Source organism: Penicillium cinerascens, assembly GCF_028974065.1.
Source record: "Penicillium cinerascens strain IBT 15544 chromosome Unknown contig_9_segment0_segment0, whole genome shotgun sequence".
NCBI lineage: Eukaryota > Fungi > Ascomycota > Eurotiomycetes > Eurotiales > Aspergillaceae > Penicillium > Penicillium cinerascens.
In genome coordinates, this window is record NW_026695296.1 from 830,646 (window position 1) to 854,814 (window position 24,169).

The 24,169-nt window shown below is 48.6% G+C and overlaps 10 protein-coding genes across 10 annotated transcripts; 5 read left to right on the plus strand and 5 right to left on the minus strand.

Annotated features, from left to right (window-relative positions):
• Window positions 1–717: 717 nt before the first annotated feature.
• N7498_007145 (uncharacterized protein) lies at window positions 718–960 on the plus strand (the record flags this gene model as incomplete). The annotated part of the gene is made up of 1 exon (XM_058454207.1): window positions 718–960. The coding sequence occupies one exon, from the start codon at window positions 718–720 to the stop codon at window positions 958–960; it is 243 nt and encodes an 80-aa protein (XP_058306456.1).
• A 304-nt stretch (window positions 961–1,264) lies between these two features.
• On the minus strand, window positions 1,265–2,677 carry N7498_007146 (uncharacterized protein; the record flags this gene model as incomplete). Its single annotated transcript, XM_058454208.1, has 1 exon — window positions 1,265–2,677. One exon carries the CDS (start codon window positions 2,675–2,677, stop codon window positions 1,265–1,267), a length of 1,413 nt encoding a protein of 470 aa, XP_058306457.1.
• A 1,575-nt stretch (window positions 2,678–4,252) lies between these two features.
• On the plus strand, window positions 4,253–4,924 carry N7498_007147 (uncharacterized protein; the record flags this gene model as incomplete). The annotated part of the gene is made up of 1 exon (XM_058454209.1): window positions 4,253–4,924. The coding sequence occupies one exon, from the start codon at window positions 4,253–4,255 to the stop codon at window positions 4,922–4,924; it is 672 nt and encodes a 223-aa protein (XP_058306458.1).
• A 581-nt stretch (window positions 4,925–5,505) lies between these two features.
• On the minus strand, window positions 5,506–6,542 carry N7498_007148 (uncharacterized protein; the record flags this gene model as incomplete). Its single annotated transcript, XM_058454210.1, has 2 exons — window positions 5,506–6,119; window positions 6,170–6,542. 2 exons carry the CDS (start codon window positions 6,540–6,542, stop codon window positions 5,506–5,508), a joined length of 987 nt encoding a protein of 328 aa, XP_058306459.1.
• An 878-nt stretch (window positions 6,543–7,420) lies between these two features.
• N7498_007149 (exo-polygalacturonase) lies at window positions 7,421–8,734 on the plus strand (the record flags this gene model as incomplete). Its single annotated transcript, XM_058454211.1, has 1 exon — window positions 7,421–8,734. The coding sequence occupies one exon, from the start codon at window positions 7,421–7,423 to the stop codon at window positions 8,732–8,734; it is 1,314 nt and encodes a 437-aa protein (XP_058306460.1).
• Window positions 8,735–9,109: 375 nt separating this feature from the next.
• Window positions 9,110–10,347, minus strand: N7498_007150 (GMC family oxidoreductase; the record flags this gene model as incomplete). Its single annotated transcript, XM_058454212.1, has 2 exons — window positions 9,110–9,618; window positions 9,675–10,347. 2 exons carry the CDS (start codon window positions 10,345–10,347, stop codon window positions 9,110–9,112), a joined length of 1,182 nt encoding a protein of 393 aa, XP_058306461.1.
• Window positions 10,348–14,456: 4,109 nt separating this feature from the next.
• N7498_007151 (uncharacterized protein) lies at window positions 14,457–15,383 on the plus strand (the record flags this gene model as incomplete). Its single annotated transcript, XM_058454213.1, has 1 exon — window positions 14,457–15,383. One exon carries the CDS (start codon window positions 14,457–14,459, stop codon window positions 15,381–15,383), a length of 927 nt encoding a protein of 308 aa, XP_058306462.1.
• A 106-nt stretch (window positions 15,384–15,489) lies between these two features.
• Window positions 15,490–16,642, minus strand: N7498_007152 (uncharacterized protein; the record flags this gene model as incomplete). The annotated part of the gene is made up of 5 exons (XM_058454214.1): window positions 15,490–15,682; window positions 15,736–15,847; window positions 15,915–16,077; window positions 16,144–16,498; window positions 16,572–16,642. The coding sequence occupies 5 exons, from the start codon at window positions 16,640–16,642 to the stop codon at window positions 15,490–15,492; spliced, it is 894 nt and encodes a 297-aa protein (XP_058306463.1).
• Window positions 16,643–17,645: 1,003 nt separating this feature from the next.
• On the plus strand, window positions 17,646–19,389 carry N7498_007153 (uncharacterized protein; the record flags this gene model as incomplete). The annotated part of the gene is made up of 2 exons (XM_058454215.1): window positions 17,646–17,822; window positions 17,890–19,389. The coding sequence occupies 2 exons, from the start codon at window positions 17,646–17,648 to the stop codon at window positions 19,387–19,389; spliced, it is 1,677 nt and encodes a 558-aa protein (XP_058306464.1).
• Window positions 19,390–21,199: 1,810 nt separating this feature from the next.
• On the minus strand, window positions 21,200–23,060 carry N7498_007154 (dihydrolipoyl dehydrogenase; the record flags this gene model as incomplete). Its single annotated transcript, XM_058454216.1, has 4 exons — window positions 22,810–23,060; window positions 22,647–22,726; window positions 22,096–22,578; window positions 21,200–22,039 (listed from the first exon to the last, which is right to left on the minus strand). Exons 1-4 carry the CDS (start codon window positions 22,937–22,939, stop codon window positions 21,200–21,202), a joined length of 1,533 nt encoding a protein of 510 aa, XP_058306465.1. The 5' UTR covers window positions 22,940–23,060.
• Window positions 23,061–24,169: the final 1,109 nt, after the last annotated feature.

A 24,169-nucleotide genomic window follows, 5' to 3' on the forward strand; every position in this document is an offset into this window, starting at 1 on the left:
GCCTTCAATCTAGACCGGATGGTAGACATTTGGTGGCTTTAGAACCTAGACCGATCAAGACAGTAGAGCCGAGATGACCACGAGAGCCGGACCCTACTAATTTGCCGAACCCATTCACTGAGCGCTACTCCACACCGCCCTATGGGAGCCCCACCAAGCATTGATACCAGACCCTTTTCATGTGTTACATGGCAGTATGGTGTCAACAGGCCAATGTCTTGTTGGTCTCCTGGACTGAGGATAACCTTGCGATTGAAATTGATAACTATTAAACCCTTGTCCCTTGTACAACCTTCTTTTATAACACGCGTTAAGGTTCGTGCGTCCTGGTCCCACTATTTCCGACCCGCTTGGGCCCTTCGCCCATCGCGGAGAATCGATTTCCCCTACCTCAATGGACCCCAGTGCGGCGCTAACCACATCAGGTAATATTATCGGAGTCCGAATATAGTTCCTCCTGCTACCTATTGTCAAACCCGGGATTTATATTTCTTGATAAGCCACGCAATCAATCGTTCTTCTCAATGACTATCCAGATCGCTCACAGATCTTGTTTATCCATTCCAGTATACTTGCCAAGCCCAAAGTTCCGACCAAAGCCTTGAAAAGGCGAAACTAAGCAACCATGGTGGTCTCACCAATGCCATCATACCTCCTTGGCACAGTCTTCTCTCCTTCAGTGTCCTTCCTTTCTTCAGCGCCGTGAAGGACTACGAGATGTTCGGCTTGCCTCTCGAACAAGAGACAATCGGCCCTACGACCGGCAAATCAGACAGACAAGCCAAGGGCACGATCTCCCCTCTCGCCTATGCTCGCGGCGTCCGAGACGCAACATATGGACTTCCCTACCAGCCTCTCCAAGCCGAGGGCCAGGAAGTGGCCATTGCGACTTTTACGGGAATTTTCAGCATCACTGCCGTTGCGTATGCTTTGATTGCGGCTGGGTTTGGTGGCGTTTGAACTAAGTGAGAGTAAGATGATGGATGGATACGGCCTGAGAAGGCGGCAAGGTTACGCAATGAAAGCTTCGTGGAAGTACGACGGAAAAGAGGAGGTTTAGGGCGGGTCTCGAAACGATACAAGAAGAAAATTGATTTCGAAGGAAATATGTTCTGATGGATTCATGGCATGCTTTTTGAATTGGCAGATTCTGGGCTGCATGCTATGTTTCCTAATATGGATATGAGATTCTGAAGGTCATATATACCGGCATCATGGCTTTGACGCTTGGTGGAATGTTAGGAAAATTCCCGGAGCGCCAAAGTCAATACGTGTTTGTGTGTTTTGTGTAGATATCGTTTATATCTTCATGCCGAATGTTCTTATCGTCATGTTCAAGTTTTTGATGTTCAGTCCAAGCCGTAATCAAATCGTTCTTAGCCGCTTGAACCTCCTTCGATAGATGTGCCACGAGTCGGTCATGTGCAACCCCTGGTAGTCCAGTAGATGGGGGGTCTGCATTGGCATCTAACCCCATTTGGTATGACGTACCAGTCTGCCTGATACGATCTGAAAGTGTGTTAATCAGACGCTGCAGATGCCCGAGCTCCACGAGTATCACTTGGGCCTGGATATTCCGTTCCAAAGAAAGGTTTTCGACGGTATGATCTCCAATAGTGATAGCTTGATAGATCACCTTCTCTGGCGAGGTTGTTTGCTCATCGAAACAGTCCCCATCACCGGAGCAGCTGCTAGGCCGTCGGGAAAAGCATGCGCGGATCATCGCTCGATACCACACCGCGAGTCGAGAGCAGATAAGTGCTAATATGATCTGATTCTGGGGACGAAGAGCACACCCGCATTGTAACATGCGGCAAACCGACATGCCGGCATCCTTGTTGTCTTTGAGAACGGAGCCCGACATACGTGCTGGCTCAGGTCCACTGACATCCTGGCTTCCGCAGCGGCTGCGAGGATTTCTAAGAGACAGGCAACTGGTCTCGCAGATGTGGAGTAAGCGGAGGTTTTGAGTTGCAGTAAGAATGCAAGGAGGGCGGCGCTGGGCGAGGCAAGAAGAAGTCGTCGTTGTCGGTGGTAATGGAGTTAGAACCGGGGTTGATAGTGAGTCATCGGAGCAGAAAGGAAGAGTAGAAAGAGACGGGAAGGATTGATTACGGTTGTGGGTTAATAAATAATCGGGAAGCACAGAACAATCCAACATCGGTTCATCAAAATTGTCAGAACCAAGGGCATAGTCCATGCAAAAATCAGAATTTGCATTGACCCCAAACCCTGTACTAGATGAGAGGTGCGGGGTTTCAACGAGGGGTTGCAGATTAAGAGCAGAACTGAGATCAACGTTCAAGTCAACCTCAGGAGCCTCGAGTGATGGGTCTCCGAATAGACCGGTATTTGCTGCGGACCCAATGATCGGATGTAGAGGATTGGTAGGCACCTCAAATTGCGGCATTGCCGAATACCAGTCATCGTTATTGCCGGGAAGCAGCCCTGGAAAAGGTCCCGAATCCTTGCTGAAAGGTATATCAAAGGCGCCTGAGGGTTTCAAAAGAGCGTGATCAAAATCGCGAGCTTTATCCGTCCGCGGCGTGTTTTGGCCTTGCTGCAAAAATTGGCCATCAAATTGATCGCTTAGTTGGGCATGATCCGAGTGTGTAGTAGAGTGCACCGAAGAGCGACACTGATATAAATTTGCATCATCAAAGACGGGGTTGCACATGACTAAGTGACAACCACCCACCGAGACCTTAGATTTCTTGGCGACAGGGCTGAACGAAGAAAAGTCGCGGCAGGCGAAATATAGGGAAGAGGTGTGGATCCCCAGTTTATGAAAATGAGGGTATGATATGTTGGGCAGCGCTGACCGAGGTCTGCATGTCGCAGGCCAGGAGGGTGCAGCTCAAGATAGTATATATGGCATGGTGAAATGACAGGTTTCAGCCGACATTAGCCATTTTCGTTTCCAAGGATAAACGAATCTAGTTACTGAGGGAAGCAATTGAGATGATTGAAGAGCTACCTATGAGAGGGCCGATACGCTCTACAGTGTCCACCCAGTGGGGATTGGTTGTTGATAGTGGGGCGCAGTACGACGCGTGCAGTCGCGGGCTCCGTTACGACGTGTTCCGGCTAATCCCATACCAGTTTTCCATATGTTTTGCATTGGGGTCAATGCTGAATACCCGTATCGTACCGCCCTAAACTAGCCACGTAGGCACAGAGGCCTGGCCATCTTTCACACCCACAGGTTAGGTTCCATCGCCTAAGCTGCCGCTAAACTGGTTCCGATCTAGCTAGGCCAGGCCACAAAGAATGGGCTTCTTTTAGCGATAGTAGCGGGATAGAAGGGAGGATTGTGCCCCGTGGCTAGGTCGCTGATATTTTATTTTTTTTGCTTCTTTTCTCCGAATGATCAGCTCTATAATCTATAGTCTTCTTTCTTGCCTTTGATACCCTATTCGTTTGGCCGTTTCTCATAAGTCAACTCGGCGACCAAACCCTAATTTCCTCGGGGGGTCCAAGGAACGTAGCATCGCTTGTGCCATGTCTCAGCTCAAGTTAGCGTGTGGGGCCTGTATTACCCACATGGCGCCAGGGACTTGAATTTTCTCAGCTTTTGTTGCATAGAGACTTTCTTACTCATAAGCTGATATAAGCTTACTTCGCTGTCACGTATTCTGCGATACCAAACCATTTTATCTCTATCATTCACCACCTTTCAGCCCCGCAGGTTGGCTGTGTATTGGAAAAGTGGCTTAATTCGTGTATCGTTATTGGGGATGAAAAGAGGGGCATAAAGCTTGAGCTACATCCTCGAGTAGGTTAGTGAAATTCAGACCGGTCAATAGTCTTATCCGAAAAGTGGCTGCTTATACCACCTCTTCAAATGCTAGATAGCCGCTTGCCTCTGCAACATCCTTCAATTTGACCATAAGTTATGGCCAGTGAAGACCCCAGAAACATGGAACCCACACAATCTCAGTTGTCGCCAACATCAACTGCGGCGGCCCCGCGTCCTACATCTTCGCAATCTCAAAAGCTCAAGGACTCTTGTGACAATTGCTCCTCCTCCAAAATACGCTGTACAAAAGAAAAACCGTCCTGTACGCGGTGCGCAAAGGCGGGATATTCATGTCTCTATAGCCCTTCACGAAGGGTTGGACGACCATACCGATCGAAAGAACCTTCAGCGGCAGAAAAGGAAGGCAAAGAACCAGATCGGCCACCTTCTATCAAACCCATAAAGGTGACCCGATTTGTAGATGAGGGAGATAGACTATTCTCTCGGTTCAATATGTCGTCTACCCATGTCGATGCGAGCCGCAATAGCTCCACCGCCAATCTCAGACTCAGTCGACAGGATACATCCTCCGGGACACAACGACCAGAAGGCAATGTGGCCGAAGAGCATAGGCACAAGGTCTATCTAGACTGCGTGTTGGTCGCCATGGACCTGTTCTCCGAATTGGAAGTTCCGGCCGAGCAACTCAGGCGCTCATCTCCGGTAAATTCTAGTCTACTTAACTCGACAGCACAGACCATCACCTCTGTGCTTCGCCGTCTCTGCACCATTTTGATATGTCCTTGCTCTGAGCGCGCTGAAATTGGCATGTTGATTTATGCCATCTCCATGACTATCATTGATATTCACTCTATGACAATCGCCAAATATGTTCGCGACAAAAATACCCTAGCAGTGCTGGACCAGACAGGTCTTTGGGATCATGGAGCAACGGCTCAGGGGCCGCAGGAAAATGAAGCCGTGGCTATACGGGTATTGGGAGAGCTTTCTAAGTTGGCCAAGTTGGTTTTGCAATTCACCGAGCGGTATAGTGGAGATGCAGAAGGTAAACAACATCTTCCTGAGGGCAACGATATCCCACTAGACTTTTTACCGGCATTGGGAAACCTCATGCGAGAGAGATTACAGCAAATTACAAATGATGCAATATACTGGCTAGGATAGTCTGGGATGTATTGATTTTTATACTTGGAGTTAAATTGCTCCTGTGCTTGATGATAATAAAACTTTATTCTCATTCTGTCTTTACATCCAGCAATACTGCTTGATCTAACCCTTGCACTCCTTCACAGCAGGACATTCTAAAAATAAAGAACTTCTGACCTCCAATCCCAACTCACTCCGGAATTTCTCAGCCAGCACAAGAGACATAAGAGAATAAATTCCTAGTTCGGGGAACAATGCCTCAACTTGGAGGACCGTGAGCGGATAGCCCGTTTCCTGTGTAATCAACCGAAGACAGTCAGTGACCACGACAGGTAAGTCATCAGCAGCGGTCAAAACACTTGGAAGCGTAATGGCGAAGAGCCAACGGGTGACTTTGATAAGGGAGGTGTTTTAAAGGGAGGCAACGGCTTGGGCAATAGTGCCCGAGTAGGGTGTGTTCCTGATGTATTCCCAGCAGCCGCTACAGGGGACCTAACATCTACCGGAAGTGATAAATAGTATATTTCAAGTACCTTGGTAACTAACTATATTATCGAGAAATAAGCCATGAACAGAAAGTCATGCACTTTGGTGAAGATCTAGGATGTAACAGCCCAGGCGGCAACAAGAGCGTCTAACGCGGCGCCTTGAGTTATCTCATTAACAGGACTCATCGGTCCATTGAAATCATAGCCCGTATTGCATTCGGAAAGTCCGTTAACATTTGTTATATTCAAATCATTGTGCCAGACTGCCTGAGCGTTTGTAGTAAGCCAGCTAACCCAATCATCATGTGGATCAGCTAGTTGAAGTTGACGCAGGCCTCGGAATAGAGGGCCTTTGAACATGGCCGAGTCATCGTCGCAACCGGAGGCACAGTCGGTGATCACTCCGTTATTGCCTGTAAATGTAGAGCCTTTTGCGGTCGTGGCCTGAGCAATGTTACCTGCAAGATCAAGATAGGTGGAATTTCCGGTGGCAGCATGAAGCTCCACTGCAGCGGAGAGGATAACTCCTTGGTTGTATGACCATTTAGCAGTATTGTTGACTTGACAAGTGGTCACATCAACTCCATCCACAACAAGCCAGTCGTCACCGATCACACCAACATTGAAGAACCAGTCCCAGACTGACATTGCAGAATCGAGATAACTCTGCTTCTGGTCCATAGAAACACGATTGGCTAATCCTGCAGCCAATGTAATGTATAGCTCTAATAATCAGATTAGCCTTCTGTGCAGATAATATTCAATGTAGTTTTACCGTTAGCAATAGATGCAAGATATGTGCCTCCCTTTTCCCAGTAGATGCCTCCACACGGTGACTTATATTTGGAAATATCATTGTAGAGGCTGATCGCCAGGTTCAGATAGTCGGGACTTTTGGTCAGATCGTATACTGTCATCCATGCGATACCCCACCAGCCCTCATCGTCATCGTAAGAGTCGATGAAGCCACTGTAGCCACCATAGGTTGGGGCTTTGGTATAGGTCGTGGCATAGGTGCCAAAGTAAGTTCCGTTGTAACCGGAATCAAGTGAAGAAATATCCGCAAGAGAAGTCATCAGAATCGCTGACTGCCACCAGGCATTGTCGCCCCAAAGACCTTGATTGGATGTTTGATAGTAGCGCATCATCTGGTCGCTTCAAGAAACGGTCAATCCAAGAATGCCCATATAATTCCAGGAAGTAGGGGATATTCTGTACCAGGTGCAAATTGCGTTCTCTTGATATGATGACGCATCTGCTAAGACCAAAGTAAAAGCTAATGCGAAAGAAATAATTCTTGTAATCAGGGCCATTATTAGGACACGGGAATGGAATGGACGCTTCAAGATATCTTCCGAGTTATCGTGGAGGCCCTATGGCGCAAGGCAAGCTTATGTATATTTCCGTGTTACGACCTCACTCGTTGCCACCTGGCGCTTGTTTCACTCTGAGCAGCACAAATATATCGACTTGGGGCCAAATTGGGGCCGAATTTGGTATATTCGCCGGGAACCTCGAAAGACAGGTTGCGGGGAAGACCGATCGCTGGCTGCAACCATAACCTCGTAGACCAAAACTATAAAGGCAACATCTATAGCCTGGTTCCCCTTTAGGATAAAGCTCCCCAAATACCCGTTCCATCGCTGGCAATACAGATTATGATCTTCCTTACCCCGTTGGCGGGTGTGCCGATCGTCCGCCACCCCTCACAGACACACCCCGCTTCCGAAAGGCTTGAGCGAGAGATCGGCTTCTTCAGAGAGTCTGTTCAATAACCGCCCTATACTGTTATATAAGCCGGTGCCACCGGCAATTGCTTCTCGGAAACTATGGGGAACGATGTAACACAGTTGTTGCGCACAGATGCCGCCATGAGTGGTGAAAATCACTCCTCGTTAACATCTTCAAGTGTATAGATCGCAATCATGACCTCCTATTTGCTTTCAGAAACATCTGTACTACAACAACCACGATATTCATTCACTTATTTGGAAGTTATCAAACAAAACTCATCAATTACCCCGTCATGAAGCCTTGGGTTCTCCTCATCTGGGCAACTGCGGTGGCATCTTACGTGGTCCATGACAACTCCACATGCATTATATATCCCCAGTCTCTAGCCCATAATGGGTCAGCAGTCGACGATGCATCGTCGATTCACCAAGCCTTTGATCTCTGCGGAACCGATGGAACGGTGATTTTTTCGAATCACACGTTCCATATCAATTCTGTTCTGAACACAACTAACCTCGTCAACTGCGAAGTCTTGCTCCGTGGTGAGCTGAGCTTCTCTGACGACATATCCTACTGGCGTTCTCACTCCTACTCGGTGGTTCTACAGAACCAATCCACAGCCTGGCTCTTCGGAGGCACCAACGTCACCCTACGCGGTGAGGGGGGCTGGTACAATGGGAATGGACAGGCCTGGTACACCGAGAATAGGAATGGTGCCAATCAGCCTGGACGTCCGATCAGCATCACTTTCTTTAATTCGACAAATCTACTGGCAGACCATTTGACGATCATCCAGCCTCAGTTCTGGGCAACGTTCGTCTGGCAGAGCAAGAACGTCTCGATCACCAACTTCTTTGTGAATGCTACGAGCGATAATCAATGGGATACCACTAATACGGATGGCTATGACTCTTGGAACAGCGACATTCTTCTCGTCGAGAATGCGACTATTACCAATGGTGATGACTGCATTGCTGCCAAGGGAAATACTACCAACCTTTTCGTCAAAAACGTAACCTGTCACCATTCCGTTGGTATGGCTATTGGGTCTGTGGGCCAGTATCCTAATATGCCAGACTACAATATCAATATCACCTTCGAAGATGTCAAGTGCCTGAACTGCATGGACGGTGCCTATATCAAGACCTGGCAGGGTGTCTGGCTCAACGGAACCTCGAATGGGGACGGTGGAGGCGGCGGTCACGGTTTAATCAAGAACATCACGTTCCGCAACTTCGAGCTGGAGAACGCGGGTCTGCCTATCCAGATCTCCCAATGCATTTACCCCGAGGCCGATAGCAAGTACTGCAATACGTCGAAGATGCGGATAGAAGATGTGACGTGGACGAATATCACCGGCACCTCACGGTACAATATTGCTGCATCAATTTACTGTTCTGAAGCACACCCTTGTCCAAATATCACATTTGAGAATGTGAATCTGCGCAGTGTGAATCAGACAAAAGGACTGCCTGCATATGGAACACCTTTGCAGTATGAAGTTTTCCAGTGTGCGAACATTATTGGTGAAAGCAGTTCTGGAATTCCCTGCAATCATGTTGCACCCAGCAACTTTAGCCAAAGTGTTTATAGCAATGTGAAATAATGGCAGGTTGAGGAGAGTTTGAGTGGCTAGTGGTATTAGCAGCGGTTACTACAACTTCAATAACCTATCACGCGGAATTAGACCTCGGCAGAATCTAGGCCATTAGGCGGATTTGGGCTGTCCAGAGAGTCCAATGGGCAGATAGGACAGCTGTCTCTCGTTTATCGACGAGTAATACAATGGGCATACATCCAACAAGGTCCTACTTGCAGTTAGTATATACTCGAAAACTGTTGTTAAAGAGTTAATAATCGTTCAATGCAGGAAACGTGCTTCATGGTTTGAATAAACGTCGCCCCGAAATAGTGCTTGTTTTAACCCAGATCCTACCCACAGGCACCACAGCACTCACAACATTTGATGCTGTGTTATAGCTCAAAAGTCGGCCACAATGATGTCTGCGGCTTTTTCTGCAACAGCAAACACAGTGGTCTGAATATTGCCACGGGGAATCAGAGGGATGATACTAGTATCAACCACCCGCAGATTCTGTATGCCATAAACCTTGAGACGGGAATCAACAACACCCCCCTTCTCACGCGGCATCATCGCAGCGGTCCCAGATACATGGTAGTGGGCAATAATCCGATCCCGAGCCAATTCTCGAGCTGTTTCAAGAGTGATATCCCGCGAGGAGTTCTGTAAGCGCCAGCCATCTGCCTTGAGAAGAGAAGCCATCGGCTGAGTCCACGCAAGAGTTTCTAGCCAGCGAACATGACGCGCGTGAAGCTCCAGGTCTAGCGGATGAGAGAAGAAGCGCGGATCAAATCTCGGATTTGCCTCGGGATCGGAGGAGGTGAGATGAACATTACCGCGCGAGAAAGGACGGTTTAAAACTGAAACGATGCTTATGAAATTCTCCGGCTCTAGCATTCCATAATTCCCTTGGGGCTCGGTCCTTTATCCGGCAAGATCTGGAATGGTGCCAAGGTGTATTGACCTGTTGGTTCATCCTCGTCTTCGAGAATCTGACGAAGCACTTCGTACTGTGCAGTTATTCTTGGGAGAGGGTCTTTCTCCTGCAAATACTGATCAATGAGGGATTTCAAGTCGCTGTTTTTGAGGTCCCTGAGACTTGTATACGAGGACGGCAGAGGACAGAGGCCAAGTGGACCTGCCCCTGATTCTTGCCAAGCTGCCATGGCGGCGGCTGCGACCTCGGGAATTCGCAGTGCTTCGCCGGCAGGCTGCCCATCAGCGGCCTCCCAGCTGAACGGGACAAAGTCGTGTTCTTGAAGGTTCTCTCCAACGTTGTCATTATCCACAATCGGCTCAATGCCATGGGACCGAAGAAGAGAACCGTTGCCAATACCGGACAGCTCCAGCAAGTGCGGTGTCTTAAGTGCACCTGCGGCTAGAATAACCTCACGCTTGGCTGCTACCGTTTGCTGGATGCCATCCTTGCCAATGAACTGAACCCCAGCAGCCACAACATTCTCGTCACTGGTGTTTTCAAGAACAAGCATCTCCACAAAAGCTTCCGTGATGACGCGGAGGTTTGATCGCTTGGCCACCTCCTCGTTGTAGTATGTCACACCAGCATGGCTGCGAGTTCTAGTAGTGGGGTGAATCCTCCCCGGGCCACAAAAGGCTCCTTTCGCCACACCGGACATGGGATCACCGGTGATCTCTAAGTTGAGGTTCTCGAATACCTTTGGCCAAGCTCCCACGAGAGACCAACTTCTGTCGGCTTGATTTGAGTACGTTTAAACGTAATTCCCGATTGATGATGCGCTCATAGAAGCCGAAAGAGACAATAGTCTGTTTCAAGAAGCAAGGGGTTGTGAAGAATCAAACGAGAGAGTCCGAGAATTGAATTATTGCTCCACACGGATTTCAAGGAGTAAATTCAATATTTATTTAACTAGAGTTGTGAATGGACTTTGTTTGGATTTCAAAAGTTTTGGACTAGCTGTTTATACCATAATTAGGCGTCTATAAGCTCTCCAAGAAGAGGTAGTGATAGATGTCTACTTCACCTCCTGCGTACTACTTGCCGCAATTTTTGCTGGAGTATTTTAATATTGGATTCATTCCACTTGGATATGCCTATTTCCCTGATCTCGAATGAGATATGATGTGGGTTAATATGGCAAGAGCTATATCTTACCATATTGTCAATCCCAAGGTGACGTATCTCTCTCTCTCTCTCTCTCTCTCTCTCTCTCTTTCTCTCATATTTCTCTTCTCTATTACTAGGGGTCAGTTAATACACTATAGTAGTAGTCAACCTCTACGGAAGGGTAGTAAGCTTAAATATTTGCTCTTAGGACGGCCTAATGCATAGGACCCTAAGGCATGTTGAAAACCAATACCCCCCTCCCCCTACGGCAAAAAGCCTACATGTAGGTGCCATGGATCGTCTTAGACTTAGTCTTCAAGAGTCCAGTGTCGGTGTGTAAGACACCAGGCAAGACGATCAGCGCGTATACGCGCTATTAAACTGGGTTTTCATATAGATTTTGTCTTTTTAAGACCAGCATTACGCAGCACACGCCAAACAGTAGTAACCGAGATATCGTGAAGCTCGCTAGCTATATCCGCGCAGGTTTTCTCACGTCTATAGCGATCTAGGCATACCTTAGCGAGCACCGTAGTATTGAACTTAGCGGTCTGCTTTTTTGGTCTACTAGAGCGAGAGGCATCAGCGATATAGGCGTCAATCAAGGAAAAAGATCGTCGTAGGGGGTCAAAACCGCGCTCGACAGCACCATTATAGATTGCTTTGACCGTCTCAGTAGGGATATCAATTAGGTCGGAGATTGCGAGAGGCGACATACCGAAGACGCCTATCATAATAGAAGCAGTGCGTGTAGCAACGTCGTATTTGACCTTTTTGCTGATAGCTAAATCAGAGCTATATTCAGGTAAAAGAGAGATTATAGCAAGAGCGGGGCAATAAGGGGTTGTACAGTGACACAGCAAAAGTATTAACACCCCCCTAGACCCACCCCCCCCTTATTACCTAATATTCTGCCGGCCTAAAACTCCATGAATTTCTATCTAGTAGGGCGTATACCAGCCCTGGCTCTCAATAATAGCTTCCACCCGGTGCGGCATCGTCTCAGATAGATGCGTTAGGTGCTGTATTTCTAGTTCTTCCCATGCTATCTGTGCTGTCTCCACTAGAATAGCGTAGGACGCGCTATTATTACGCATATCAATAAGATCCGGCCGTAACTCATAGATTTTAGCCTTCAAGAGCGCCCATAGGTTCTCAATAGGGTTTAAATCAGGCGAATGAGGCGGCCATTCCATTACCTCAATTCCTAGCTCGCGTAGAGTATCGCGGACAACGTGTGCAGTATGTGTAGGCGCATTATTATGCTGAAAGATACCACCCTCATGATTCATTAATGTAGGCAGCATTCGGAGATATAAATCTCGAATAATAAAGCGATCAACGCCTCCGCGAGGTGCTTTAGGGTTTCCAAATAGAGGGATAAGGCCAGTGCGTCGTGTGCTGCCAGAAAAAGCCCCCCAAAACATCTGCTTAACTTGGTTTCCTTTTATAGGAAGACCTTGACATTGTCTCTCCTTAGGCTGATCTCGAGGGCGAATAAAAGTCCATTCACGACGAACACCAATACCGCGCTCAATTGTACATTCGTCAGACCAATAGACACGAGCCCAATCTTCAGCAATAAAGTGTCGATAGCGATGCGCCCATTGAAGCCGTTTTAGCGCATTTTGTTCGGTCAAATAGGGCCGCCAGCTACAGCGCCACTTTCGCATATTCTCGGCGTTTAAAAGGCGTCGGATCGAGTCATATTTAACCAAAAATTTAGGTCAGTAAGCATTTAAAACTAAAGGAATATAGCTAACCTTATTCGACACATTTGCAAGCAAATCAACGCGGGTAATCTTAGGATTTTCCTCAATAGCGTTTAACAAACGCTCACGATCAGCTTCATCAAGCTTCCGTGGGCGTCCAGAGCGTGGTTTAGAGACACCATCGAGTCGTTCGCGGTCCTTTTTAATAGTATAGCGTATACTAGAAAGAGAGACCCAAGGATAGCGCTTTTGAATACGTTTATAGCCCCATCCCGCAGCTTGGGACAGCTCACATATACGCTCACGTAGCGCAGGTGTCAATTCAGACCGCGGTGCCATAATAGATAGCAAAATAAGGAGATTCAGGAGGTATAAACAGAATAACGCGCAAAAACGCGAGATTATTGAGCTACTACTAGCGTGTTCCTAGGTAGGCGGTGAGAGGGCGGTGTAGGCGTGGGTCCAGGGGGGTGTTAATACTTTTGCTGCGTCACTGTATAGCGGAAACGACGCTAGTAATCTACAAAAGTCCCAAAAAAGCAAAAATCGAAAGACTTTGAAATCGACCTCCGTACCCTCGGTCCCTCAGATGGTTCTGTCGCTTTCACCCCCTCTTTTTGTACAGGGATGGTCCGACTAGCGTGCATATCCTGACCAGGGGACCTCTAGCCCTCAAATGCGTTGGCCTCTTGTCGGGTTCGAACGGGGGCCCCCGTGAGAATAGTCTCCTGACATGCTACCTTGTTGGAAAATTCCCCTACGGCAAAAAGCTTACATTTAGGTGCCGAGGATCATCTTAGACTTATCCTCAACAAACATTTCATTTATCTCTCTTATCTGATTACCACCACTTCTGACATACTGTATAGGTGTCCCGTCGCCATTGACTATGCTAGATTGAGCCTAGCGGTAATTTCAATGGCGATGCCTAGACATCCATGGCAGGGACTGCCTCTTAGCGGGTGAAGGGTCTAACATCCGAGGGTAACCCTCAGGGTCCCCACGTGACTAGTTTTAGGGGGAAAATAATATTTTAGGTGTCAATCCACTTAGTCATCTATCCTAAATAGTAAGGTGTGTTCTGAATAGGTAAAGTGTATTTTATGCGGGTCGGTGAGGTTGGACCCTGACCCTTGGAGGTGCGGGTGGAGGTTCCTGACATTGGACCCGCGGGGCGGGTGAGTGCCAGGTCTAGCCAGGTCCCATAGGACTCCCGTCGGGGCCAAATGGCACAGTCTAGCGACGTCAAGGGGTTTCAATGGCGACGCTACATGTCAACTACGTATAAACATCCATGGTCGCGGTAGGAAACTGAAGCAAGCAACCTTGGAAATCTGTCGTTCACATGCTGAAGAGAGTCGTCACAAGCCAAGGTCGATCCGGGCTGTCATTGAATTTTGCATGGACGCCATGGATAACGGACTAGAAGAAACCCCGCAGTCCGCATGCTATCGCTGCCACGCGCAGAAGCTTCGATGTGTCCAGCTTCGTGGACAGAAACGATGCGTTCGCTGTGCTCGGGCTGGGGCTCAGTGCGTGACAAGGCCTTCGAAACGAAGTCGACAAGGAAAGAAGTCGATACAGAGGAGGGAGGGAGTATCGCCAGATGAATTTTCGTCCTGCAACAGTCACACTGGCTCAAGAGAAATGTCTTCAGAGGGGTCTAGCCATGGGAAGGAAAGCCTTGGAGGTGAGTGATATCTCCAAATGAACTGTCGATCAATATTAATACATGTACCCTTTTTCAGCGCACATACACAAAAGTCATGCAGGGCTTAATTCCACGCCTTCGTTGGACACCCTCAACTTCGATCATGATCTCATATTCTCGGCTGTCAACAGTTCACTGCCTTCATCCCAGCATATATGCTGCAATCCTGGTGTGGGGCCGACAGAGATAAACCTACTGGAGACTCAGAATGGTATATTTGATCCGGCATCAGTACCTATGGAGCTGGTGAGCGAATGGACCAATGAGCAAGTTTCGCTACACGACAATCACGAGGATCGACCATACCTGAGCAATATCGAAGAAGACCCAGAGAATAAATGGGTTGAAGCGTTGTTCAATCTCAACGCGAAAGTGGGCAAAAATCAAAGAGCTATTTTAGTGTTCAATCCGGCGTGCGAGAAAGGCTTTGTGGACTTTGTGGAGTCAGGTTTGAACACGAATCTCGGTGCGACCGCTGAATGGAGACGTCCAAAACTGCAACCTGCTTGTTCGTTTGAAGAGACGTTTGATCTCTCCATGCAACTCCTCCTTCTCATCGGGGATACCTCCCAACGAAGGACGGAGCTGGATACATCTGGCAATATCCATGCTTTCACAGGATTCGAGACCTCTCTTGCCAATGGGGCATCTAATCCAGCATCGTCTGGGTTTCTCACCTATCTGGGAGATGATTTGCTTCTGCTATCATGCTACCTAAGGCTTCTAGGCTCTCTTTGCTCGATGCTCGAATGCTTCAACCGTATCATTGCGAGATCTGACAAAGGCTCTTTGGATCACGCAATTCGATACATTCACTCGTTCCTCCCACGTATCCAAATGGGCGCGGTGTCATTATGTGCCAACCCTCGCTTCGATATAGCGATGGTCTTAAACTCAGCCGAAAGCACTTTGGTTGAACTCAATGAGTGTATAGTGAAGAGGCTCCTAACCAATACGCTGGAAAGACCCCCAGCGGATATGCCGGCCCTCTTCATGGACTGCTTTTTGGAACAAAGTGATAGGTCCTCATTTTCGGACCAAGGTGATTCCTCTGAAATGAGGCCGTCATGGCAAATGACTATCCGTGATATTCAATCCACGGCCTTAGAGAAGATCAGTATGCTGAAAAGGGCGATATTAATAGAAAACTCTGAATTAAAATAGATTAGGATGATAAATCTTAATTTTTGTTACCATCACTTACTTGATGTCTGAGAAAAGCGTGTGTGATAAATTCAACAAACAAGTAAGCTCTATCGTTGCGCAATGCTTATTCTTGCCGAGAGGGCTCGGCTGGAAGATCTGCACTGTTTGCTGGCATGTTAATAACAATCTTACCCATATGCCGGCCCCGCAGCATATGAAGAATCGCGTCAACAATTGAGACAGCCTCAAACGTCCTGGTCGGCGTGATGGGGTGGATGAAACCAGCCTTGTAATAGTCCATCGCACGAGCCATGATGCTACGCGGAAAGAGTTAGTCTGTTTATTTTCCGTAACAACATCTATAGCATACCTTTCAATTCTCTTTGGTCTCTTTTCATAAAAAAAAACATGATCGAATCCGACAAAGCTCCTGTTCGGCTCAAAGCGTTGCCTATCAAGCAAAACCTTGACCAACAAAGTCGCTGCGACCAATCTCGACAAATGTGCCAAATTCTGCTGTACATTTCCAAGAAGCGTGCAAAAGCTCACCCGAAAGGGAGTTCAGCACCACATCAACTCCGACACCATTGGTTTCTTCCATCAGACGCGGAAGGAACTCTTTAGTACGAGAATTGAAGATGCGATTACACGGAATATTTGACACACTCATGAGAGCCTGAAGTTTCTCTTCACTTCCAACGGTAGCATAAATCTGCAAGTAATGAGATTAGCAAAACTGGAAAGCATACTGTTTTCGGAGAAGTTATCTAAGTCTCACCTCTGCGCCAACCATCCGCGCAATATAAAGAGCTGCCATACCAACACCTCCACTTGCGGAATGAATGAGAACCAATTTCCCCTTGCGCAAGCCACCGATATCGAGGAGACAGTGGATCGCAGTGCAGTAGACTACCGACATCGTAGCACCCTCTTCATAGCTCAGGGAGTTCAGTATCTTGACACAGAGACGCTGATCAAGCTTCTGGGTGGTAGTTAGAGATCCGCTTGAGCTCATAATAACTCGATCACCAGGTGAAAGTTTGTTCACTGCCGTTCCAACTTCCAGGATAAGTCCACTCCCTTCATATCCAAGACCTCGGCCAATGAAAGACTTCTCGGTGATTACTCCTGTACTAATGAGAACATCCTGTTTTTAAAGATCCAAAGAGGTTCACATTGCGTAGATCTGTTGCTCTCGTTACATACCTTAAATTCATGCCGACAACTTTAACTTCGACCAGAATATCTTCTGAGCCCAGCCCATGAGAGACTGGCATGTTCTGCCAACATAGGGTATCAACAAGACCAGGCTTAGTCTTTACCAACTTTTTGACAGTGAAGCTTTCATCAACTGCCTTATTCTTCAGCTCTTTGGAATCCAAAGATGGCAGGGACCTCGATGAGAATGTGCAAGTAGAGTCCCAGCATTTTCAGAATTGATTGATTTGTGGAAACTTCAATGAGTAGATCTGAGGCTTCTATGTTGACCCCCTATCGTACTGGAGAGCTCGTTCCAATTCATCTTGGATTTTGGGGACGATCGAATTACCGATCGTATATTCGGTAGTCGGTCCTCGGTCAATTTTCGGTCGGTCATCGGGCTTGGAGGATACTATCAAGATGGGGGCCAAAAACACACCGTTGACCCATTTCGAAATTCTTTGAACTTCATCAATAAAACGGCGTGGAGATTTTTGGGCTCGCTGGTGAAAACTACATAGTCACCCATCAGATTCACACCAAAAGTGGGCCCTACTTCTTGGAACCATTGCTGGAACTGTTCAAGATATCGGCTATTATGGGCTGCTTTCCCTAGACGAAAAAAGTGATCTAGCCCCAGGACAGAGTCTTTTGAGGGTGCTGGACGAAGAATTTGGCATCCATGGCTTTTATGGAATCGCCGGTATCGTAGATGCCAAGATATAGACTGCCAGATGATTCGGGTGAGGCCGAGTATTACGGCACATAGGAACACCGTGGTCAGACTGTTATAACCCATGGTATCAAATCTTTAATAAATGGGGATCATTCGTCTTGGAACAAGTTACTGTATATGCTGGACATTGGGCGTTGATTAAACAAAAGAGAAGCAGATTCGGTATTCGGTATTCGGACATCCGACTTCCGAATGATATACCCCTGCCTTAGGTCATCCGTTGCCTGCTAAGTGGGTATACCTTTTTTCCGTTTCTTTTAACTCGGGTTAATTGCCATTTTTCAACTTCTTGTTCGTATTGGTAGCGCTTCTGAGAGAACAGCCAAGTCGACTTTCCCATCCTGATGAAGTCCAACCCCTCACCCACCGAGCCTCCAGCTGAGGCAAGTCAAAATGGCGACTCACAGCCTCAGCCTCAAAAGACAACCTTTGGCCTAAAGTTTTGGCTTGCATTCTGGGCAATTGCCTCCACAAACCTCGCTGCTTCGTTCGATGCAACCATGTTAGCTCTTGCCCTGAAGGTATCTAGTATCCCCCAATAAAACTCCTTCCCTCGAAGGAACTTTCGCTAAGTCTCCATTTCTATAGACCATTGCCGGAGATCTAGGGGGATCAACCACCGAAGCTTTCTGGGCCGGAACCTCCTATCTGCTCGCCTGCACCATCCTAATGCTGATATGGGTAACACTCAGCGATGCCTTCGGTCGGCGGCCAATCATGCTCACTTCACTACTCATATTCGCCGTCGGGGCCATCATCTCTGCTGTTTCACGCGACTGGCCAACAATGCTAGCAGGTCGGACGGTCCAAGGTCTCGGTGGCGGAGGGATCGTTTCACTTACAACCGTCCTGATAACTGATTTGGCCCCATTACGGGACCGAGGTCGCTTTTATGCGCTTGTGAGTGTGATCTGGGCAGTGGGGATCTCTACAGGCCCTATCATTGGAGGCGCACTGGCTCAATCGGGGTCATGGCCATGGATCTTTTGGATCAATCTACCCATTGTTGCCGTCGGTGTCATTGGAATTGGATTTTTTCTGCGTCTTTCTCGCCGTCGTCGCACGCTCTCCGAAACGCTACATATGTTCGACTATCCCGGTTCATTTTTATTCATCGCCTCTATCACTGCATTCTTGATTCCGATCACCTGGGGTGGTATTCAGTATCCTTGGTCTAGCTGGCATACCCTCGTACCGTTGATTCTCGGTGCTGTAGGCCTCATTGGTTTTGCGGTGTACGAGATTTTGATCGCAAAATCTACTGCTGCGCCCAAGAAGCCTTGTTTGATTCCACCGGGGGTCTTATCAAACTGGACTTGTGGTATTCTCTACACTGCAAGTACCTTCCATGGCCTTATCCTCTATAGTATGGTATATTACCTGCCTGAATATTTCCAGACAGTGAAGGGATACAGCCCCGTGATTGCTGGTGTTGCTGCGCTTCCACAGACGCTTACAAGTGTACCCTGCGCTATCCTCGTTGGTGTTGTGGTCGGTCTCACAGGTCGGTATCGCTGGGCACTCTGGGTAGGCTGGCTGCTCATCTGCTTCGGCTGTGGGCTACTCATTTTGCTCAAGGCCAACACTACTGTGCCTCAGTGGATATTTTTGCAGGCTGTGTCTGGTCTAGGAATTGGGCTCCTGTTCCCATCTATTGCTCTCGCAATCCAATCATCCGTCCCACAGCGTGAAGTCAGCATGGCCGCCACGTTAAACATATTTTTCAGGTCGATGGGACAGACAATTGGGGTCGCAATTGGCGGTGCTATTCTTGGCAATCAGCTTCCAAAGCACCTCTCAGCTGCCGTGTCAAAAGAAGCCCTTGGTCAATTACAAGGTCAAGCAATGAACTTGGTCACCTTGGGCGATTTACTGAAGCAACTACCAGCCAGCTCGTCTGAGGCGACTGAGATCCGGCAGGCACTAGTTAACTCATTCCGGGTCATCTGGATGGTAATGTGTGGCTTCGGAGGAATCAATCTTATATTGAGCATCTTTATCAAAGAGTTCGACATGAATCAGAGCCACGAGACGGAACAGGGCTTCGTGCATACAGTACACGAAACTGCAGCCGAGAAAGAAGTCTGATAATTAGTGATTCATGCTTTTGGGTGATATGCTTCACTGTACTTCTAATGATTCATGAACTTTTGACTACATCCACCAGAGGATATTTGCGTATGACTTCTTGTTTCGCCTAGGCAGCCCTACACGAGAAAGTAAAAAGAACCTATAAAACATTTTAAGCCATCAGGTTGTGGACTATGACGAATCGCGGTGTGGAGTTCTCCCCCTTCATTAAAGTCGGCTGCGAAGCCGATCGCTCAGAACAGATCTCACCACCTTAGGCTCCTCGCTTCTCCTTTCCATCTAAAACCTCTCTATCTCCCCCCAATATCGATCAGCATGATCCCTCAACAAGGCACAGTGCGGACTACCCGGAAATGCGATGCCCTCAACCACACGTCCCACGAGAAGTTTAGCCTCCCTCTGGTGAGACTCTACATCCCCCCACCCAACCATTCAATCGTCTGTAGAATACAAGTATAACCTAACAGCCGAGATTCCAAAGACTTGAGGATCATTCAGCTGTTTCCGCAAATCCCGAACAGAGCTCATCCATCCAGTCATCTGAGGGCCATTGATAAGCCCAATAACAGGATAAAGGAACACTTTTTTTAACAGTTGGCCTGGTAAAGAGCTCGGAAGAGAAAGCGCCGCGGCTTGATAAGCCCGGTCAAAGGATGTATCCTCGGGACAACAATCGAAGATTACAACACCGAGATATTTCCCGATTTCGAAGGAGAGGTGCTTCGAATTCGTGCGTAGTGATATTGCTAGCTAGATAGTAGTGTTTCAGCCTCCATGAGAGAAAATCTGCAGTATGATAGAAGGAGGAGCCCCCTCTGCGGTGGGGCTGCTCAGTTGCCGAATCACATCGTGGGCGGGGCCTAATGGCGCGTGGAGGCTACTGAATTGAAGAGCACAGATTTCCAGCATGCGCGTAGTGATAAGTAGAATGGCGGATTCGGGGTGAAGGGATCGATAGCCATTCATGTATTCTCGGATATGCTGGGGTGTTGCGCCTCCGAGTCACTTACAGAGTGTTATGAGGGCGGGAGAGTCTGCGTATTTAGGTATGGACTGGGATGTGAGGGTTGATACAAGTAGATATCCTGTCCTACTGGCTGTAAGGTGTGGAATTGGGATGTCATGACTCTTTTTTTGATGTGTTGTGGTTTAGCGGTTGAAGTATCGGGGGGTAGGGTAAGTGGTATGTTAAAGGCTATATATCGGGTGCTGTAGGGAGCGTGGGGGGCCAAGGACGGTACTACTTTTTTACAGACCAAGCGTCGGGGCTCTTAAAGAAAACTCAGGGCCAATCAACTTGGGCAATGAAGAAGAGGCGGGAAAGCTCTCACGAGGGACGAGTAGGGGAACCCAAAGACTATATGTATATAGAGCCACGCACAGGCACGCACAGGGACCGGTCCTAACCGAGAAGGTTCAAAATTACAATAAATGGAGATTTTAACATAGTCATCCGATATGGTGTAGTGGCTAACATCGCCGTCTCTCACACGGCAGCCGGGGGTTCGATTCCCCCTATCGGAGTTATTTTTTTTGACAGAAAAATCGCCCTGGATTTGATTTGATTTAAATTTTTTTTTAGCTCTGCATCTGGGCTGTCATCGTGTGCGGCTTAAATAAGACGTTGAGGAGTTCAAAGACCCTATCTATGCACAAGGAATGGCTTTTGGAAATTCTATTTTGTTTTGGAACTCGGAATAAAGGAAAAGAACATGAAGAACATGAAATGCTACATGTAGTTTGCTAGCTGAGCTAGACTAAATTCCAAAAAAGTAGTACAAGGGTTTAAAGGATATCAGCAACAAGTCTAGAAGTGGATGGGCTTGGAGTAGGTGGCCATGGCGGCCTCCTTGAACGCCTCGGAGAGAGTGGGGTGGGCGTGGCACGTCCGGGCGACGTCCTCGCTGGAGGCACCGTACTCAATGGCGAGGGTGGCCTCAGCGATCATCTCACCGGCACCGGGGCCGATGATGTGGACACCAAGGATACGGTCGGTCTCTGCATCGGCGATGAACTTGACAACACCCTCAGTGTCGAGGTTGGTCTTGGCACGGGAGTTGGCGCTGAAGGGGAAGGTGCCGACATTGTACTTGACGCCGGAGGCCTTGACCTCGGCCTCATTCTGGCCAACCCAGGCAACCTCAGGGTGGGTGTACATGACGCTAGGAATGCAGGCGTAGTTGACGTGGCCATGGCCCTTCTTGATGTACTCGACAGCGGCAACGCCCTCCTCCTCGGCCTTGTGGGCCAGCATGGGGCCGAAGGTCACATCACCGATGACACGGATATGGGGGACCTTGGTGCGGTACTCCTGGTCGATAACGAGACGGCCACGGTCGTCCTTGTCGATACCGATGTTCTCGATGTTAAGCCCCTCGGTGTACGGGCGGCGGCCGATGGCGACCAGGACGACATCAGCATCCAGTGTCTCCTCCTTGCCACCCTTGGCAGCCTCGACGCTCAGGGAGACGGTAGCGCCGCTGTCATCACCCTTAGTGACCTTGGTGTTGGTCTTGAACTTGATGCCCTGTTTACCAAGGATCTTCTGGGCCTGCTTGGCGATTTCGGCGTCCATACCGGGGCCACCGATCTGACCAAGGAACTCAACGACAGTGACCTCAGAACCAAGACGAGACCAAACGGAAGCCTATATTTCAACTGCGGTCAGCTAATAACCTTCAAAGCAAAAATTGCAGGACCCACCATCTCGAGGCCAATGATACCACCGCCAATGACAACCATCTTCTTGGGGACCTCCTCGAGAGCCAGAGCACCAGTGCTGGTGATGATGCGCTTCTCATCGATGTTCAGACCGGGGAAGGGGGTGGCCTCGGAGCCGGTGGCAATGAGGATGTTCTTGCCGCGGACAGTCTGCTCACCACCGTCGAGCAAGTCGACCTTGACGGTATTGGCGTCAACGAAGGAACCGGCACCCTTGATGTAGTCGACGCCGTTCTTCTTAAGCAGGAACTCAACACCCTTGGTGAGGCCGTCAACGGACATATCTTTGGCCTTCAACATCTGCTGCAGGTTCAGCTTGACATCGCCAACCTCGATACCGCGCTTCTTGGTGTCGTGAAGAATCTGGTGGTAGAGATGGGAGTTGTTGAGCAGGGACTTCGAGGGAATGCAGCCGACGTTCAAGCAGGTACCGCCGAGCTTTCCGCGCTTCTCGATACAAGCGGTCTGCCAGGTGGTCAGTTAGTCCGGAGTCATGGTACGCCAAACAGCTTGTAGATATGGGCAGATCGCACCTTCAGGCCCTCCTGGCCAGCCTTGATGGCGGCAACGTAACCAGCGACACCACCTCCGATGATAACCAAGTCGTGATCCCCTGTTGCCCGGAGAGCCGGATATCAGTAATCGCGTCCGGGAAGCGTAGAAAAGGATCGGAGAGCGATCCAAGCAAGAACTCACCAGCTTCGGCAGCGTAGCCGCGTTTTGAGACTCCAATGAAGAGCGAGGTGGGAATGGCGAAGTTGGAAGCCTTGGGGCCAGCGCGGAGCGCAGCCCGCGGCGTAGCACGGGGAAGGACGGCGCGGAACATGACGAGAGGAAACGTATCAGAAAGAACAAATTATAATAAAAAGACAATCCTCCAAGGAGTCCGGAGGAGAGGGAAGGGTTGCGCAATGGGGGAGTGTTTTCGAGGTTGACCGGGAAAGAGAAGGACTGAGCTTTTGCGGTATTTTGAGATTCGCCGCTGGTGTTATGTAAGCCGAATCGGTTCGACTCGGTAAGCGCTCACTTTTTGCCGGACGACGATGCCGATTTCTGCTTTGATAGCTCTGAAGATCAATTGAAAGGAATCATCTCAATCGGTAACTAAATCGGATTGCACGTCGAGGTATAATCCTAGTCTATATAGTCACTTGATCGTCATGGGCGCCGGGAACCAAAACACCTTTTCCGCCCTCTACCCGCCCGGCCAGATCGACCCCGGGGAGTCTTTATTCTAGTGGCTCTTTAGAGTTAGTTCGTCAAAATGATTCCCCAGACTCTCCTCAATGCCCGCGGGTTTTCTACCCGTTGGGCCAGGTTTGCCGGCCTCCGCCCGACCCCTCACGGTTACACTCGGCGGGCCTGGTTGGTATCTGCTTGGCTATTTGCTGCGCGCATACTTTGGAGTTTACTGTTAATTTTGGCACCAGTATACGTATGTGCAAAAATTGCTGGCTTATGGAACGCCTAGCATTGGTCTTGTATGCCCATCCTATCTCCTTGCGGACCTTACCGAAACGGGGATGTCCCGCTCCCCGAAGAGATCTGTTGGGGATGCCATCCTTTCTGCCCTTTCCCGCCAAGTCTCGGCCGCAGCTGTCCGTGCGACAAAGCGAGAAATAGTAATCTATTTGCTGCCCGATCTGCAAGAAACATAGTCCATGGTGATATAAGTTACTGGGACGTGGTTGGTAATTGCAGGCTCACTGCTATGGGTCCTTGCTAATGGTGGGATGACGTTATACCATGTCACCTGTGATTTTCATATACTGGGGATTCGCGGTTATCATTCTTAACTCCGCGCCGTTATTCTCAATTTCTTGCCCCGGTTGTCTTCATCTTTTCCAAATATGTATCCATTCTCCATGATATATTTGTAGTCAGAGCGGAGCGAAATCGCCCAAGTCTCTACCAAATCCATTCAAAGATAGCAGGCAATGCTATTGTGCTTCAGTCGGCACTTTCAATTTCGACTCTCGAATTTGGCCTCAAACTTGTATTATGATCTCGAATAAGGTTGAGGAAGGGATTGAAGGATGGGGGGATATGAGCGCGA